Genomic DNA, 19,620 nt, shown 5'->3' with positions numbered 1-19,620 from the left:
CATTTCAAAGTTTCAAAATACATATATGCCACCATCTACTATCCTGATTCATTCCTTGCAGGCATTCACAGTAGAACAAAGAAACACAGTGGAATCATGAAAAACTGCACACAAAGACTGACAAACAACCGATGTACAAAAGAAGACAAACTGTGCAAAGACAAACAAACAAACAAACAAACAAATAAATAAATAAATAAATAGTTGACTAGCTAGCAAGCAAGCAAACAAACAAACTGAGAACGTAAGTTCTAGGGTCCTTGAAAGTGAGTCATTTGGTTATTTTCAGTGATTAGTCAGTGTTGTGGTGAGTGAAGTTACCTGCATTGGTTCAGGAGCCTGATGGCTGAAAGGTAGTAACTACATAGCTTCGCTTATTCCTTGACAGATTTTTCAAATCTGATATATACATTCATCTCACCGTACACCATAATAAAATAGATGTTAGAGAGACGCTATTCCAACTTGGGCTTTCTGAAGTTCGGAGTGCTGTCCCAGTGTCCTCTGTAAGGAGTCTGCACGCCTTCCCTGTGGAATGCGTGGGTTTTCTCCGGGTGCTTCAGTTTCCTTCTGCAGTCCAAAGACGTGCTGGATAGTAAGTTGATTGATCATTGTAATTGTCCCGTGATTAGGTTAGGGTTAAATCAGGGTTGTTGGGGTTGCTGAGACAGCACGGCTTGAAGGTCCGGAAAGGCCTACTCCTTCTGTATCATTAAATAAATCAGTCAATCAATCTCAAATGAGCAGTCCACCTTCCTCACACTGGTTCCTGCTGAAGTAACCGTTAGATAAATAACACAAATTGTACCAATTGACTGGCTGCTGCAGTATTGGGCTTTAAGAGAAATGAAAATTAAGTGAAGGCGGGGGGTGTGAGGTGATCTTTGTATAGCAAGTCGTTCTAATATGGAATATGCTCCAGGAAAGGTGCAGTAAACAGATTTTCTGGCAGCTTTCAGAAAGAGTTGCCAATTAGATGTTAGAATAGTATCACAGAGAGACAGCCCTTTCAGCCCACGGTTTCTGAGCCCAACCTGATGCCAAACTGAACTAAATTCCTTCTGCCTGGACATGATCCATATCCCTCCATTCCCTGCATATCCCTGTGTCTAAGAAACTCTTCAGCAACACCATCAGGCTATTGAACCAGAGGGAATAACTCAACTTCACTCACCCCTGGCGCTGAACTGTTTCCATAATCTATGGATTGACTTTCAAGGGCGCTTCATTGCACGTTCTGAATGTTTATTGCTTGTTTATTTTTTGTGTATTCACACATTTTATTGTCTTCTGCACATTGATTGGATGTCTGTCTTGTAGTTTCTATGAATGCCCACAAGAAAGTGGATCTCAGGGTTGTATATGGTGACATACATATACTTTGATAATCAATCTACTATGAACTTTGAGCTTTAAACTATCATACCTGCTTCCACCACTCACCGCCACCCCCGCCCACCAGCAGCCTGTGCCAGTCACCTACCAGTCACTGTAAAATAAAATTTGTCCCACACACCTCCTTTAATCTTTTCCAATCTTACTTTAAATACATGTACTCAGCCAAAGAGCTGAATACCTGTAAGCTGGCTGGTGTAAAACAGGAGAGGGCTAACAAAGGTACGGGGCTTAAAAAATGTCTAATGGAATCATAGAGTCATAGTTCTAGATCACAGAAACAGGACCTTTGGCCCAGGTAGTCCATGCCAAACCATTATTCAACCTACTCCCACTGACCCATAACCCTCCATACCCCTTCCATCCAGGTACTTCTCTTAAGTGTTGCAATCGGACCCACATCCACCAGTTCTGCTGGCAGATCATTCCAAACTCTCAGAATGGAGAAGTTCCACTGCAGATTCCCCTTAAATATTTCATCTTTTTCCCTCAGTCTATGACCTCTAGTTCCAGTCTGACCCAACCTCAGTGGAAAAAACCTGTTTGAATTTACCCCATTTATATCCTTCATAGCTTTGTATACCTCTATCAAATCTCCACTCAATCTCCTCCACTCCAAGGAATGAAGTCCTAACATATTCATCCTTTCCCTATAACTCAGGTCCTCAAATCCCAGCAACGTCATTTTAAAATTTCTTTGTACACATTAATACCTTTACTGATCTGAATAATATCATTCTTGCATTCTTGTTCTTTGTCATATGCTCACCTATAAATATAGGACAAAACCAGGCCATTTCTAAGATGTGAGGGATGGGTTTTTACACAGAGATTGGAGGGTTCCTGGAATGAGCTCCTGGGGTGGTGGCTGAGGCAGATTCATCAGGGACTTTTTTAGAGAGATTTAGATTGGCACAAGAATGTGAGGATAATGGAAGGATATGGATATTGTGAGTGCAAAGGCATTAGTTTTAATTGGCCATTTGATAGATAGATAGATACTTTATTCATCCCCATGGGGAAATTCAACTTTTTTTCCAATGTCCCATACACTTGTTGTAGCAAAACTAATTACATTCAATACTTAACTCAGTAAAAAATATGATATGCATCTAAATCACTATCTCAAAAAGCATTAATAATAGCTTTAAAAAAGTTCTTAAGTCCTGGCGGTAGAATTGTAAAGCCTAATGGCATTGGGGAGTATTGACCTCTTCATCCTGTCTGAGGAGCATTGCATCGATAGTAACCTGTCGCTGAAACTGCTTCTCTGTCTCTGGATGGTGCTATGTAGAGGATGTTCAGAGTTATCCATAATTGACCGTAGCCTACTCAGCGCCCTTCGCTCAGCTACCGATGTTAATTTAATTGTTTTGGCACAACACTGTAGCTGAAGGGGCTGTACTGTTTTACCGTCTGTGTTCATTTGGCCCACATGGGCAGCTGGATTTGATTGGTGTTGATCCGGTGCTATGTGTATAGTCATACACTTTGGTAGAAGAAATAAAAATATAGACTATTGTCTAACTAGAGAGAAAATTCAAAAATAAGAGGAGCAAAGGGAGTCCTTTTGCAGGACTCCCTAAAGGTCAACTTGCAGGTTGAGTCAGTGGTAAGAAAGGCAAATGCAATTTTAACATTCATTTCAAAAGAACTAGAATATAAAAGCAGGGATCTCATGCAAAGGCTTTATAAGGCATTGGTTGGACCACACTTGGTATTATGAGCATTTTTGGGCCCCTTATCTAAGATAAGATTGTGCTGGTATTGGAGAGGATCCAGAGGAAGTTCACAAGAATAATTCTGGGAATGAAAGAGTTAATGGTTGAGGAGCATTTGATGAGGAGGGGATCTCCTTGAAACCTATCAAATATTGGAAGGCCTTGATTGAATTGCTATGGGGAAGGTGTATCCTATGGTGGAGAAATCTAGGACCAGAGGGCATGGCCTCAGTAGAGGGTTGTCCATCTAGAACAGAGGGGAAGAGTAATTTATTTAGCCAGAGACTGATAAATCTGTGGAACTTATCACCACAGACAGCTGTGGAGAACATGTCATTGAGTATATTTAAAGCGAATGCTGATGTATTCTCCATTGGTCAGGGTATCAAAGATACAAGAAGAAGGCAGGAAAATAGGGTTGAGAGGGATAGTCAATGAGCAATGATGGAATGGCGAAGCAGATAATGGTTCAGCTCCAATGTCTTATGGTGTTGTGGTCTATATTGCAATGTCTTTTCCTGAGATCCAGCTACCCAACCCCTTACTCATTTACTGAGGCATCTCTCTCCCATGTCAGAATTTCACAAGGTTAATCACATTTTGTTTTGCTGTTTTTTTTGGTAGGCTGCTTGTTTCGCAGGCCTGGGCTTCCTCTTCATGATCATGAGTCTGAGCTTCATTATCATCAACTGGTCTACAGGCACCGAGAACATAAACGGACACCACTAGATGATGGAGTGTGCCTCACCCACTGAGAGTCAAGTGCCCCCCTCACCCTCAATGAGCAAGACCATTGCTATAGAATATGGCTGAGCAACCCAGTGCACATACTGAACCCATCATAGTGAGACATGTACAAACACTGTGTGTGTGTGTGTGTGTGTCTGTGTGTGTGCGCGCACACACACACACACACACATAAAAATACACACTAGCAAATTTTTACACCGTATTATGGTATAGAAAGTAGTTGAAATGTTATAAAACCAGACTGCTACACTGCTTCTAAGTTATTTTGTATGGAGCCAGGCCAGGTGGCACTCGCAGTGTTAAAGCTTGAGTATTGTACAGGGGCACAGTATTGCTCATCTGGGTTTCAAACTGAGGATCTTAGGGTTATTAGCTTGGGTGGGGAGGGTTCTTGTATTTTATATTGTGCTCCTTTGACACAGTTGATCACTATATAGCCGTATTCTTAAAGGTGGTTTAGAAGATTACAGACAAAAGAAAATCAAACTGCCATACACTGTAACTACCTTCATGCTCCTAAGTGTTGTGTGCACTTTTCATAGTTCTGTTGTAGATAGCAGTTGTTATGCTGCATTATGTTGCCTGAACAATTAATATTTCTTAGATTTTTTTAAATATCCTCAGTTGTTTCAGAAGGCCTAATGCATTACATGGTATTGTATAGAGCCAATCATGCTGTAGGCAGTTCCCCAGTCTTGAGCTCGGGAACTGCTCTCAACCAGGGAGGGAGTCAGATGTGTAGGGTAGGAAGGAGCATAAAGCCAACCAGGATTCCACTGTCCAGAGATCTCCTGCTTGGAGAATTAGTGTTGTAACAGTAACCACAAGTGCTACTGTTTAGCCTTCCTGTCTCTGATTCATTTATACTCCTGCATAAAGAACAGTCCTATAGCTGGAGGCCCTCTGCTGATCTACCCTGATATATCACAAGTGTAAATATTTTTCAGTCAATTTCTAGAGCAGCAGAACACTTTTGATTAATGTACGGTTTTGTACTGACTCTGATTGGAAAAGATGCTCTGTTTTAAATCCCAGAGCCACCAGTAAGCCTTCAGCACACAGATATTCTGAGCTGAGCAACATTTTCACAAAGCACTAGTTCAGTGGTAAAGTTTGTGAAACAAGTGATTATTTTCTACTTGCCATTTCAATGGCAAAGGTGAGTTGCTTATCATCAGAGACATGACTTAGAGTTGTTGCTTTTGCCTAATTTGTCAAATCTTCAAATGATTTGTCCGTGAAGATTGATACTATGCTGTGCTCTTGTGTGAGAGACGAGGGTTGGAATCCTAGATGACTGCTACTATCATGTGAGTCATTTGAACAATGTAAGCTGGGTTGTTTGCATCATGCCCCAGACTGAGAATGCAAGTCATTTGATCCCACCACCAACCTTACTTCAGCATCGATCCTGAGAGTGATATCCCTTGCACAGAACACAACACAGAACAGATGCTAGCATGAGGAAAAACAGATAAGTAAAGGCTATGCCTAATTGTGTGATGTTACACAAGGAGGAGGAAGCACCTGTATGATTTTCCTGTTGTCATTGTGAAGGCAATGGGCTACTGGAAACTGCAGCCATGTTCCTTTACTTGTGTGGGGCTGAGCACTGTGGTCAGCCAGGCATTGGGAAGACACACCAAGCCTCTGGGAAGGATTGTGAAGGGAACATACTGCTGGAAACTGCAACTGTCTTCCTTCTCCTGTGTGGGTCAACTCATCAGGAAATCAGCCAGGCCAGTGGGAAGATGACCAAACCATTAAGTCCATCAGACAGGCCACCCACTTCATCAAGAATGGCCAGACCATCAGCAGCACAGAGTATCTCAGACAGGCCTCCCAGAGATGGGATAACATCTGTTTGCTGGATGTTCTCAACAAAGGAAAAAATTATGTGAATAACAATGTTTTTTATTAATCTCCAAGCATTTCAAATGAAAGGAGTGGGAAGAAGTCATCTACTAATGACTTTAATGATTTAATTCAATGTTTTTTAAATTAATTAAATATAATGTCCTTTCTCCTGCACTTAGCCGTGACCTATAATACTGCAAATTTGCTTCATGGACCCTGCCAACCTTGTATGTTGGTTTATTAACATCTCAGAGCAAAAGTAATAATTTTGGGGACAATGGTTTATTTGGTGAAAACAATATTTACAACTTCTTTGAAATAAAATTTGCATTTTATTTTTGGGTTTGCTATAAATTACAACTGATTTATTAGATTGCGCTATCATGTTTAGAAATGAAGCTACTCAGATTCCCTCAGACAGTATTTATATTTTAATAAATGTATAAGTAAATTTTAGTTTAATAGGAAATAAAATGAATTAAATATTTTTAATATTTAATGTTTTGCTTGGCTATGGAAAAGCCTTATATGTAGATCTGATCAGAGTGTGTGAGAAAAACATTCTGTCTGACTGCTAAATTACACAAGATATTTGTGTCCTGTACTAATCCTCTGCATTATAATGTAAGTCTAGTGCAAAATCTGCCTGATTGTGTAGTCATTTATGTGAGCTGTGCATCACTGAGTACATTGGAGGGGGTACTAAAATATGTCATGCACCACTTAACCTGCTTATATGAGTTTGGGCCTCATTCAGCTTTTGCAAGTGAATAGTCAAAACCCTTCAATACCCTGTTTCTGATATCTGTCAAATCCTCAAAAATGCCTGCCACTCCCTGCTGTTTCCAGTCTCTGAACTATAATGGTATCACTTGGCTTCAGCCTGTTCATCTTTAATTATTTACTTTTCTTGCTTTTGGATATTTTTCTCGGCATTGATTCCCCAGCATATTCAGGTTCACTTTTTAGGTCTGAGCTGGAAGCCTGAGGGTCCAATGCCGATGTGGGGCTGATCGTGCACTGTTGAGGGAGTCCTGTAATATTAAACATGCTACCTTTCAGGAAAACTGCCTGACCAAGGTTGTAGCTGACGTAAAAAAGGTCGGTACTGGCACTATTTTCAAAGCAGAGTGCTGATTGCCAGTATTTATTCTTCAGCCAAGTTCACAAATAAAGTAAATGATTATCTGTTATCTCATTACTGATGTGGAATTTTGCCAAGTGCAATGTGTAACTAGCAGGGTTTCTAGATTCAAACTTGAAAGCACATTATCTGTTGCAAATCTACTGAGAATGAGGAAGGTGCTCTATAAGTATATTTTATTCATTCCTCCACTTCTAATGTGGGGTATCTCAGCTACAATCCTGTAGGGAGCTTCTTCATCCATTCAAGTGTTCAACCGCCTTCACCTCTTGCTGTTGGGTGCCTGAGGTCAATTTCCAGGACTGTATTTGACCACTGGAACCTGTGTGTGTTCCCTATGTTGTCACCCTCTTTTCAATTTACTTCCTAAGGTTATAGTTCCATGGACATTCTATTTTGATTGAGGGACATAGTCCTTCCTGTCAATGGACACCCTCAAATTTACCAGACCCCTGCTCTCTAACTCCTCAACGTTCCTCTGATTGGAAAATGATTACCAGATCCCCACTCCCTAGCTCCTCAAAGTTTTTTTCTGATTGGTTACTAATACAAATGTTCTACCACAGAGACAAATCTTCTCACTCCTGAGATCACCTTTAAGCTAGTGAAACTAGTGTGGATAGGTCAGCATGGACCAATGGGCTGAAGGGCCGATTCCCATTCTGTGTGACTCCATCTGCTCCGGAGACTGAAACCGTCCAAGTCTTACTTCAATCCTGAGTTTTTTGCATTTATATGAAGCCGTCTACATTATTTTAATGCTACTAAGTATTTGTGAGATGTAGTCACTGTTCAAATGTTGGAAATACAGCAGCCGGCAGCACAGAAGAAGTTTCCACAAAACAATAATGTGAAAATGACCAGAACCTTTGTTTTACAGTTTACTCAAGGTATAAATACTAGCCAGGACTCTGGGATAATCCCCCACCTCTCTCCAAATGTCTGCAATGGCATCTTTAACATCAACCTCAGAGAGCAGGTGAGGCTCCGCTTTAGCATCTCATCCAGAACAGATCAGCATGCACAATACTGCACTGGAGCGCCAGCTCACATATTTTGTGCTCGAGCCTCTGGACTGGGATTTAGAATGTGGCATGGTTGTACAGCAGTCACAGAGCTCGGGTGATCTGGGTTTGATCCAGACTACATTTTCTGCTGTGAACATTTGGGTTTCCCTTTGGTGCTCCAGCTTGATTATATATACTTTTAATTTATTTGGAGATACAGCACAGAACAGGCCCACCACCTATTTAACCCAAGCCTAATCACAGGATATTTTACAATGACCAATTAATCTAGTAACTGGTACATCTTTGGACTGTGGAAAGAAAATGGGACACCCAAAGGAACCCCCCCCCCCCCCACACACACACGTGGGATGGAAAGTACAAACTGGCTTACAGAGGACACTGGAATTGAACTCCAGCACCCCAAGCATTAGTAGTATCGCACTAGCCAACGCGCTACCATAACAGCCCCCTTTCCTCCCACATCCCAAGGATGTAATGGGGAGGGTAATTACCATATAGTTGTAACTGGATGGCAGGAGAATCAGAGGGAATTGACAATTGTGTAAGAAGAAACAGGAGAAAAGAACTGATGGTATTGCTGAAGAGCCAGTGTAAACCCGATGGGCAGATTGGCCCATGTCTATGTTATGAAGGAATATGAGAGTAGCCTGAACTCCAAAACCTCCAAAAAGATTTGTGGACAACGAACAACTGTAGGCTACAAGGGTTGGGGAAGGATATGAATTGGAAAGAGCAGTTTGTGATGGGCCAAATGGCCTAATTCTGCTCCTATGATTTATGCTTAATTTGTGACTATACGCTAAATGAAGAGGAGTTTAGTAACTTCTTCAAGTACTTGAGGTAATATTGATTAATCAAAGGGTGATAATTTGTTGAATTCAGCGGAGAAGGAAACATCTAAGAGCAGCACACATAAAACGTTGGAGGAACTCCGCAGGTCAGGTAGTATCTGTGGGAGCGAATGAACAGTGGATAATGATGAAGCACATTTCCATAGATACTGCCCAACCTGCTGAGTTCCTCCAGCATTTTATGTGTTTTGCACTGGGTTTCTGGCATCTGCAGAATCTCTGATGTTTATGATATTCTAAGAGAATGTATTTTGTTACCTCGGAGTTCAAGAGTTTCAGTTCAGTCTGCTTGCTTGAGACTTGAGTGTTCTGTAACTATTGAAGTTGAGTTGATCTGTAATGTGTATGAACAAGGAACCATAAATATTAAACAAGTGAAAACCTGATACTCTTTGCAGTTGTTTGTATCAATTGGCTAAATTAATCCAATGCATTCAGAATTCAAATTTCTCCTGCTATATGTTGGTTAAAGCTGAAGTAAAGTTATAAAGAGCCAAACAGGAATATCACAGAATCACTGCAAACTCCACGTTGTCAACACCGTCCACATCAGAAACAAGCATCAGAAATGTATGCTTGTGGAATATACTTAATGTGCCAATGAGGTAGAGGGTGACAACCTTTCGTGCTCAGTTTAGGATCCTTTGTGCACTAGTAGCCAAAGGTGTGTGCAAGCACACACATACATACCTTAGAGGGAACATTACTGCCAGAGGTAGTGGTAGAGGCAGATACATTAAGGACATTTAAGAAACTTGTCAATAAGCACATGGAGGGTCGAAAAATAAAGGGAAGAGCTAGATTGATCTTGGTGTAGGTTAAAAGTTTGGCACTATATCGTGGGCCAAAGGGTTATATATATGTGCTGTAACGTTTGACGTTCTATGTTCAATATTCACTATATCCAAAGGAGAGAAAAATAAATATTCAGACACTAAAACAACCAAAGACTATTTGGATGGGATAGCTGAGGTGATGATCTCCCTGAATGGTAGAAAAGCCAGGAAGGTCATTGATTCAGTAGCAGAAAATTAATCAACAGCAGAAAAGGGCTTGAGGACTTGAATGGCTACCTGCTGCTAATTCTTGAGTTCTGGATGTGACTGTATTGGTGCTTATTTGTAACTCTTTGTGCACTTTTCAGGATCATTCTCTTTTCATTGGAATGCTTTTACTGCATATAATACAGTGAATGGGTAAACCTCCTGTAAAATAAACCCTCCCTCATCCTTCTAGGCCAGAATTAGCCAGAATGGCATAATTGTGTATGTTCTAGATTTGTCCTAGCAGTTCTCCCTACTAATATGTATGATCACGACATCTGCCTATACCAATTTCAGCTAAACCAGCCAAAACTTTGGAAGAGAGGAATGTTTTCCATCTTAGCACATTGGCAAATATTAATAAAAGTTGTATTCCTCAGTCCATAAGACAGAGGAACAGAATTAGGCCATTTTATCCATTGAGTCTGCTCTGTCATTTGATCGTGGCTGACTTATTTTCCCTCACGGCCTCATTCTCCTACCTTCTTGCCCTGACCAATCAAGAAACTATCAACTTCTGCTGTAAATATACCCAATGAATTCCACAGATTCACCACCCTCGGGCAAAAATTTTTCCTTTTCATCTCTGTTCTAAAGGGATGTCCTTGTATTCTGAGGCTGTGTCCTCTGGCCCTAAAACTCCCCTTCTATAGGAAACATCGTCTTCACATCCATTCCATCTAGACCTTTCAATATTCGATCAGTTTCAATGAGATCCCCCACCCCACCGCCCTCATATGAGCATTTCCCAGTGTATATTGAGGCTAGAATGTAATACTGCAAAGGCTTTGTGTGATGTAATATCAATCAGTGAATTCTGTGCAATAACTCACTCCAAGTAGGATCATAAGGCATAGGAGCAGAATTAGGTCATTTGTCCAATTGAGTCTGCTCCACCATTCCATCATGGCTGATTTATTATCCCTCTCAATACCATTCTCTTACCTTCTCTCTGTAACCTTTGATGCCCTGACTAACCAAGAACCTATCAACCTCGATCATAAGCAAGGTACTTTCAGTTGTTTTCAAAGGAAGGGAAGTTCTTCCTGCTGTTTTGTGTCAATATTCATTCCTTAACCAAACTCACAATAATAGATGTTAGTCATCAGCACACTGTAGTTAACTTGCAGCATTTCCTAAGTTATAACTGTGGCAGCTTTTCAAAAGTATTCCATTGTTCATAAAGCATATTTGGACATCCTGAACCCATGAAGGAGCTTTAGAAATCAAAGTCTTTTAGGTTAGATTTCTGTTGTTTCGAGCTGCATGCCTATGATGTATTTCACTGAGGAATTTCTTCGGCAGTTTGAACGGGGCACGACTGCGCAAGCGTGTGAAAGTTGGCCCGTGAGGCAGCGGGAGAGTTTAAAAAGTGAGCAGATTGAGAAGGGGCAGTTATTTCTTCAGCAGTTTGAACAGGGCACGACAGCACAAGTGCGTGAAAGTCGGCCCGTGAGGCAGCAGGAGAGTTTAAAAAGTGAACAGATTAACGGAGCGGGCAACAGAGTAGAGGGAGACAGTAGGAAGGCTTTGGCTCGAGAGGCTTCGGCGAGCAGAGGCTGAGGACGAGCTTGCTCCCTGTGAGGTAAAGCCGGGTAAGCTCCTTTAATAACTCTAATTAACAGGAGTAGGTAATGGAGGCAGCAGTTAGAGCAGTCGAGTGCTCCAATTGTAGGATGTGGGAAGTCAGGGCGAGCACAATTGTCCCTGATGACCACACCTGTAAAAGGTGCATCCAGCTGCAGCTCCTGACAAACCGAGTTAGGAAACTGGAGCTGGAGCTGGATGAACTTCGGATCATTTGGGAGGCAGAGGCAGAAATAGACAGGAGTTTCAGGGAGATAGTCACCCCTAAGAGTCAGGACGCAGGTAGCTGGGTGACTGTCAGGAGAGGGAAGGGGAATAGACAGAATGAGCAGAGCATCCCTGTGGCCATTCCCATCAACAATAAGTATACCGTTTTGGATACTGTTGGTGGGGACGACCTACCAGGGACAAGTTGCAGTGGTCGTGTCTCTGGCACCGAGACTGGACCCTCAACTCAGAAGGGAAGGAGGGAAAAGAGGAGAGCAGTAGTGATAGGGGATTCAATAGTTAGGGGGAAAGATAAGAGGTTCTGTGGAAGAGATTGAGAATCCTGGATGGTCTGTTGCCTCCCTGGTGCCAGGGTCCGCGATGTCTCGGATCGAGTTCTCAGTATTCTCAGGAGGAAGGGTGAGCAGCCAGATATCGTGGTCTGTGTAGGGATCAACGATGTGGATAGGAAGAAAGAGGAGGTCCTGCAAAGAGAGGTTAGGGAGTTAGGTGCAAAGTTGAAGGACAGGACCTCCAGGGTTGCAATCTCAGGATTGCTCCCCGTGCCACGTGCTAAGGAGGCTAGAAACAGGAAGATAATGCAGCTAAATACCTGGCTAAGGAGTTGGTGCAGGAGGGAGGGCTTCATGTTTCTGGACAATTGGGCCTTGTTCCAGGGACAGGTTGCACCTGAACTGGAGGGGAACTAATATCCTTGCGGGAAGGTTTGCTAGTGCTGCTCCGGGGGGTTTAAACTAGATTTGCAGGGGGAGGGGAACCAGAGTGTTAGAGCAGATAGTGAGGTGGAGGAGGATAAAGGTCATGCGAGAGCTGCAAGTATAGTGCATGGAGTAAAGCCAGATCTAGCATATAAAGAGGCTTTGAGGAAAGAGAAACAGAGTAAAGGGTGTAAAGGTAGTAAGGTAGAAGGGCTAAAGTGTGTGTACTTCAATGCAAGAAGCATCAGGAACAAAGGTGATGAACTGAGAGCTTGGATACATACATGGAATTATGATGTAGTGGCCATTACAGAGACTTGGCTGGCACCAGGAATGAATAGATTCTCAATATTCCTGGATTTCAGTGCTTTAAAAGGGATGGGGGGGGGGGGGGGGGAAGGAGGGGTGGCATTACTGGTCAGGGATTCTATTACAGCTACAGAAAGGGTGGGTAATGTAGCAGGATCCTCTTTTGAGTCAGTATGGGTGGAAGTCAGGAACAGGAAGGGAGCAGTTACTCTACTGGGAGTATTCTATAGGCCCCCTGGTAGCAGCAGAGATACTGAGGAGCAGATTGGGAGGCAGATTTTGGAAAGGTGCAAAAATAACAGGGTTGTTATCATGGGTGACTTTAACTTCCCTAATATTGATTGGCACTTGATTAGCTCCAATGGTTTAGACAGGGCAGTGTTTGTTAAGTGCGTCCAGGATGGATTCCTGTCACAGTATGTTGACAGGCTGACTAGGGGGAATGCCATACTAGATCTAGTATTAGGTACCAAACAGGGTCAGGTCACAGATCTCTCAGTGGGTGAGCATCTGGGGGACAGTGACCACCACTCCCTGGCCTTTAACATTATCATGGAAAAGGATAGAATCAGAGAGGACAGGAAAATTTTTAATTGGGGAAGGGCAAATTATGTAATTTATAGATTTTTTTTACTATGTATTGCAATGTACTGATGCCGCATTAAAACAAATTTCACCTGATTCTGATTTAGATTCTGATGCAAGATGATTTAGGTCTGCAGTTGCAAAAGGGCAGGCACATAATGTAATGAAACAGATTCCAATTCTCAAGAACAGAATTTAAGATCAGAAAAATTACACACAGTGGTCACTTCACTCGGTCCATCTATACAACTGCTCATTAATGCAAGTATCTAATCATCCAATCATGTGGCAATAACTCAATGATGAAAGCATAAAGGCACGGTCAAGCAGTTCAGCTCTTCAGACCAATCAACAGAATGAGGAAGCAATGTGATCTAATTAACTTTGACCATGCAATGATCGTTGGTGCCAGACAGGATGACTTGAGTATCTCAGAAACTGCTGATCTCCTGGAATTTTCATTCTTACAGAGTTTACAGAGAATGGTGCAAAAATTTTAAAAAATCTGGTGTGCAGTAGTTTTGTGGGTAAAATGCATTGTTAATGAAAGAGTTGAGAGGAGAATGGCCAGACTTGTTCAAGCTGACAGTAACTCAAATAACCACACGCCACAACAGAAGAGCATCTCTGAATGCAGAGCATGTCGGACCTGGAAGTGGAATGGCCACAGTGACAGAAACCATGAACATACACTCAGTTAAACATAAACAAAATACACAGTGCAGAGAGAATGATGCTCCTGCCAGCAGATACAAATTTTTTCATCATCCAAAGTTGTATAATACCCAACCCCAGTAATTTTAATGAGTCCAAGATTCAAGATTCAAGCAAAGTTTGTCCAGATGTAGCAAAGACTTAAGAAGGTAAATTGGAAGGAAATACTTGACATTGAGTTATTTTAAAGAATTTCATACCCAAGGTCAGGAGAAGCAATAAAAACAATATATCAGCTGCATGGATGAATAAAATATGCATAAAATTTATTGAAGAAAAGATTGTTATGAAAGGAATACAGAAAAAATATCAGTGATGTTTACCATAGGGCATATAAAAATATGAGAGCTATAGTCAAGAGGGAAATTCAGATTGCCAAAAGACAGGTTGAGAAGGATATTGCTGGTAATGCTAAAATTGACCTTAAAGGATTTTTTCAATACTTAAGTAGGAAAAGAAAAGTCAAAGAGGAAGTTAAGTGTATTAAGAATAATTCTGGGGTGTTAAATGATGCAGAGTAGATACTCTTAGATAAGCAGATAAGCAGACACTCTTAACTCATATTCTGCTAAAATATTCACTTGTGAAGACAATAAGCCAGTAAGCGTAGTGAAAAATAAGGTTGTCTTAAGTGACTTAGTGATCTTAGAAAGTAAGGTGCTTCTTCAGCTGAAAAGGCTGAAAGTTAATAAATCTCCAGGACCAGACGACGTATGTCCAAGGGGAATTAAGAGCAAACACAAGGAAATCTGCAGATGCTGGAAATTCAAACAACAACACACACAAAATGCTGGTGGAACACAGCAGGCTAGGCAGCATCTATAGGGAGAAGCGCTGTCGACATTTCGGGCTGAGACCCTTTGTCAGGAATTAAGAGATCTGTGATTATATATACAAACCTTTAACATGTATTTTTCAAAAGTCAGTGAAGACTGGTGAAATCCCTAAGGACTGGAAATGGGCTTATGTTGTCCCAGTATAGTAGAAGAGTGACCACACTGACCCTGGTAACTATAAGACCATAAGACCTTATACCTTATATATATTTTGATCCATCCTGATCTAAAAGGCGCAACAACACCTTTATTTCCTGCAGAGCATCAAGAAAGCTCACCTCTGTCGCAGGATAATGATGGACTTTTACCGCTTTAGCATTGAAGAGCATACTCTCCAACCGCATCTCAGTGTGGTATGGCAATTGTCCTGTATCGGACCACAAAGCATTCCAGCATGTGGTGAAAACTGCCCAGCAGATTATCGGCACCCAATTGCCCACCGTGGAGAATATCTACCATAAACACAGCCTGGGCAGGGCGAAAAGCATTATCAAGGATGCATCTCACCCTAATCCTGGACTTTTTACTCTCTTCCCATCGGGTAGGCACTACAGGAGCCTCCGCTCCTGCCCCAGCAGGCACAGGAAGAGCTTCTTCCCTGAGGCTGTGACCCTGCTGAACCTCACATCACAGCACTAAGCAGTATTGCACCCATATTGTACTGTACTATTGTAGGGTAGCAGACACAAACAGAATCAACAAACTCATTCGTAAGGCCAGTGATGCTGTGGGGGTGGAACTGGACTCTCTGACGGTGGTGTCTGAAAAGAGGATGCTGTCCAAGTTGCATGCCATCTTGGACAATGACTCCCATCCACTCCATAATGTACTGGTTAGGCACAGGAGTACATTCAGCCAGAGACTCATTCCACTGAGATGCAACACTGAGCGTCATAGTAAGTCATTCCTACCTGTGGCCATCAAACTTTACAATTCCTCCCTCGGAGTATCAGACACCCTGAGCCAATAGGCTGGTCCTGGACTTATTTCCACTTGGCATGATTAACTTATTATTATTTAATTATTTATGGTTTTATATTGCTATATTTCTACACTATTCTTGGTTGGTGCGGCTGTAACGAAACCCAATTTCCCTCGGGATCAATAAAGTATGAATGTCTGTCTGTCTGTCAGTACTTTTATATTTGTATGCTGTAACACTTTTTTAATCGCAGTTATTTTGTAAATAACTTTATTCTTTGCAATTCTGGTTAGATGCTAACTGTATTTCATTGGCTTTGTATCTGTACTTGGCACAATGACAATAAAGTTGAACCTAATCAAATCTAATGAATCTAATAAGATATAGGACTGAAGTAGGCCATTTGGCCCATCGAGTCTTCTCTGCCATTCAATCATTGGCTGATCCAATTCTTCCAATCATCCCCACTCCCCTGCCTTCTCCCCATACCCTTTGATGCCCTGGATAATCAAGAACCTATCTATCTCTGCCTTAAATACACCCAATGACTTGGCCTCCACAGCTGCTCGTGGCAACAAATTCCACAGATTTACCACTGTCTGACTAAAGTAATTTCTCTGCATCTCTGTTCTAAATGGACGTCCTTCAACCCTGAAGTCGGGGAGGGCGGAAACGGGAAGGCTTAAAAGCAAGTCCGCAAAATTTGAATAAAGCTTTAACGCAACTGCAACTTACCGTCTGCGTGTCGTTATTCCAGCGCTGTATGTTGCACACCGCTACAGTATATTAAAAAAAAAGTGAGGTAATGTCCAAAGCTTCAAAGTCCATTAAGGAATCAGATGGCAGAGGGGAAGAAGCTGTTCCTGAATCACTGAGTGTGTGCCTTCAGGCTTCTGTATCTCCTACCTGATGGTAACAGTGAGAAAAGGGCATGTCCTGGGTGCTGGAGATCCTTAATAATGGATGCTGCCTTTTTGAGACATTACTCCCTAAAGATGTCCTGGGTACTTTGTAAGCTAGTACCCAAGTGGAGCTGACTAGATTTACAAACTTCTGCAGATTCTTTTGGTCCTGTGCAGTAGCCCCTCCATACCAGACAGTGATACAGCCTGTCAGAATGCTCTCCACAGTACAACTATATAAGTATTTGAGTGTATTTGTTGACATGCCAAATCTCTTCAAACTCCTAATAAAGTATAGCCGCTGTCTTGCCTTCTTTATAACTACATTGATATGGTGGGACCAGGTTAGATCCTCAAAGTTCTTGACACTGAGGAACTTGAATCTGTTCACACTCTCCATTTCTGATCCCTCTATACTGATGCACCATCAATAACTCTCAGAGACGGGAGGTGAACAATAGGCTTTTATTAGCAACAAAAAGGGAGCACGACATCTCGGAGACTGAGGGAGGAGCAGTGCCCCAATCGCCTTTATACAGGGGTCTGTGGGAGGAGCCACAGGAGCAGTCAGCAGGGTCTGTGGGAGGAGTCAGCAGGGGTCTGTGGGAGGAGCCACAGGGGCAGTCAGCAGGGGTCTGTGGGAGGAGCCACAGGGGCAGTCAGCAGGGGTCTGTGGGAGGAGCCACAGGGGCAGTCAGCACGCCCTCTCATCACCACCTGAGATTCTACCAACAATGGTTGTATCATCAGCAAATTTGTAAATGGTATTTGAGCTATGCCTAGTCACACAGTCATGTGTATATAGAGAGTAGAGCAGTGGGCTAAGCACACACCCCTGAGGTGCACCAGCGTTGATCATCAATGAGGATAATATGTTATTACCAATCTGCACAGATTGTGGTTTTGCGGTTAGGAAGTCGAGGATCCAATTGCAGATGGAGATATAGAGGCCCAGGTTCTGCAACTTCTCAATCAGGATTGTGGGAATGATGGTATTAAATGCTGAGCTATAGTCAATGAACAGCATCCTGACGTAGGTGTTTGTGTTGACTATGTGGTCTAAAGACATGTGGAGAGCCATTGAGATTACATGTGCCGTTGACCTATTGTGGCGATAGGCAAATTGCAATGGGTCCAGGTCCTTGCTGAGGTTGTCATGGTCCGGTCCATGAAATCCGCATTCCAGTTCATGGTCCGGTCCATGTTCCTTATTCCAGGTTTTTCTGGGTTTCCCCAGTTTCTGTTGAGGCAGTTGATTCGCGTTTGGTCTGGCTTCATAAATAGCTTCAGGATTCAGCTTCTGGCTGGGTGCTGGGGGGAATGCTTGGAGGTGGTGCATGTGGTTTGGAACTTGTTGCGGGAAAGAGAGTGGGGAAGGAGCGGGAATTGCTGGGAGGGGCTTGCCTGGGTCTGGTAATGGCAGACAAGGTGAGAAGAGGGGCTGAGGGAAAGAGAATGGAGAAGGAGCAGGATAGGGATTTGGGATCAGAGGTAGGCAGCTGGGGAGAAATGGATTATTGTGAAGGGAGAAATAAAAGGAATGAGGAGATAGTGAGGGGATGGATGAATGAAAACTGAGACAAGGAATAAAAGAATAAGAAATGACAGTGGAGAGAGCTCTGAAAGTGAGGAAGATAAACAAGTTCAGAGATGAGGTGTTGTCATAATTAGGTATAATGAGAAGGTGCAAGGACACATGAAGAAAATTAACCTGTTTCTGCTAACAACAACTCTGGTAAATAAGATAGGGGAAATAGTATTTGCAAAAGTCCTTAATGATGGCAATCTATTGGTAAGATGTGTGAATGAGGAACAACTTGAGAAAGCACTCAAGCTAAAAGAGATAGGAAAATGCAAGGTGGAATATACAGGGAGGGTGGGAGCATGAAATAGTGGTTGTAAAGGAGTGATCATGGGTGTACCAATGAGTATAAACATGGAGGAGTTAAAAAGGAATATCAAAGGGGAAAAGTAATTAATGTTCTAAGACTGAAAACAACAAAGGAGGGAATGAAAAAAGAAAGTGAAACAGTATTGATTGAATTTGAAGAAGAAAGAGTGCCAAGGAAAGTGTTCCTGGGTTTCATGAGTTACCCAGTAAGGGTGTATGTGCCAAAGCCACTGAGGTGCTATAATTGTCAAAGGTTTGGACACATAGCTAAAAACTGTAATAGGCAGAGGAGATGTGCTAGATGTGGGGGTGATCGTGAATATGGAAAGTGTGGAACAGGAGTGCAACCAAAATGCTGTAATTGTGGAGGAGCTCATAATGTGGCGTATAGTGGGTGTGAGGTTATGAGACGGGAGAATAAAATTCAAGAAATATGAGTGAAAAGAAAGATCACTTATGCAGTAAGAATGTCAAGAGAACAGAATAATGCTCCTAATGAACAGGGAGCAATAGGGATGTTAGAGATGCAGCAAAGAACAAATGACAGGATTTATATAGAAAAAAAAGCTCTAGTGATATTCATTGCAGGAGTCAGTAATAGTACGACTGAGGTAAAGTCAAAAAGTGACAGAATTCAGCTGGTGGTCAAAGCAGCAGTAAACCATTTAGGGTTAGTAGGACTGACATGGGAAGAAGTGAGGGAGAACCTCACTAATCAGTCAAGCCAGGAAGTGTCATAGGTTGGTTAGTACTCATTATGGTGATTCTTTTGCAATAGAATGCAAGGAGTTTACTGGCCAATGGCCAGGAATTTAAGGATTTTATTAAGGAAATGGTTGTAAAACCGGATGTAGTATGTATTCAGGAAACTTGGTTGAAACCAGCTTTAGACTTTGTGGTATATGGGTATATAATGATAAGGAAAGATAGAAATCTAGGGGGAGGAGGGGGTTGTGCTATGTTAATCAAGCAAGATATACCATATAGGGTACTGGAAAAGGGAGACGATCAGGAATACATAGTGGTGGAAGTGTGGGAGCGAAGGGAGGAAGTGGTTATAATTAACTACTACAATTCATGTAAAAGGTTGGATTTGGACAGCCTATTAAGGATACAAGGACAAAACAGACATTAAGTAGTGTGATGTGCAGATTTC

General features: G+C 42.1%; 1 protein-coding gene across 3 annotated transcripts in view; it reads left to right on the top strand.

Moving 5' to 3' along the window:
- slc38a3b (solute carrier family 38 member 3b) overlaps positions 1–9,135 on the top strand; it is a 284,604-nt gene extending 275,469 nt beyond the window's left edge. For all 3 annotated transcript variants that reach the window (XM_073072906.1, XM_073072905.1, XM_073072904.1), the window contains one exon: positions 3,741–9,135. In XM_073072906.1, the coding sequence (XP_072929007.1) occupies positions 3,741–3,845 (105 nt within the window). In that variant the 3' untranslated portion in view covers positions 3,846–9,135. The remainder of the gene's footprint in view (positions 1–3,740) is intronic.
- The last annotated feature ends 10,485 nt before the right edge of the window (positions 9,136–19,620 follow it).

Source organism: Hemitrygon akajei, chromosome 19, assembly GCF_048418815.1.
Source record: "Hemitrygon akajei chromosome 19, sHemAka1.3, whole genome shotgun sequence".
NCBI classification, from domain to species: Eukaryota; Metazoa; Chordata; class Chondrichthyes; order Myliobatiformes; family Dasyatidae; genus Hemitrygon; species Hemitrygon akajei.
The sequence above is the reverse complement of the archived record's forward strand: the minus strand, read 5'-3'. Positions and strand labels throughout refer to the sequence as shown.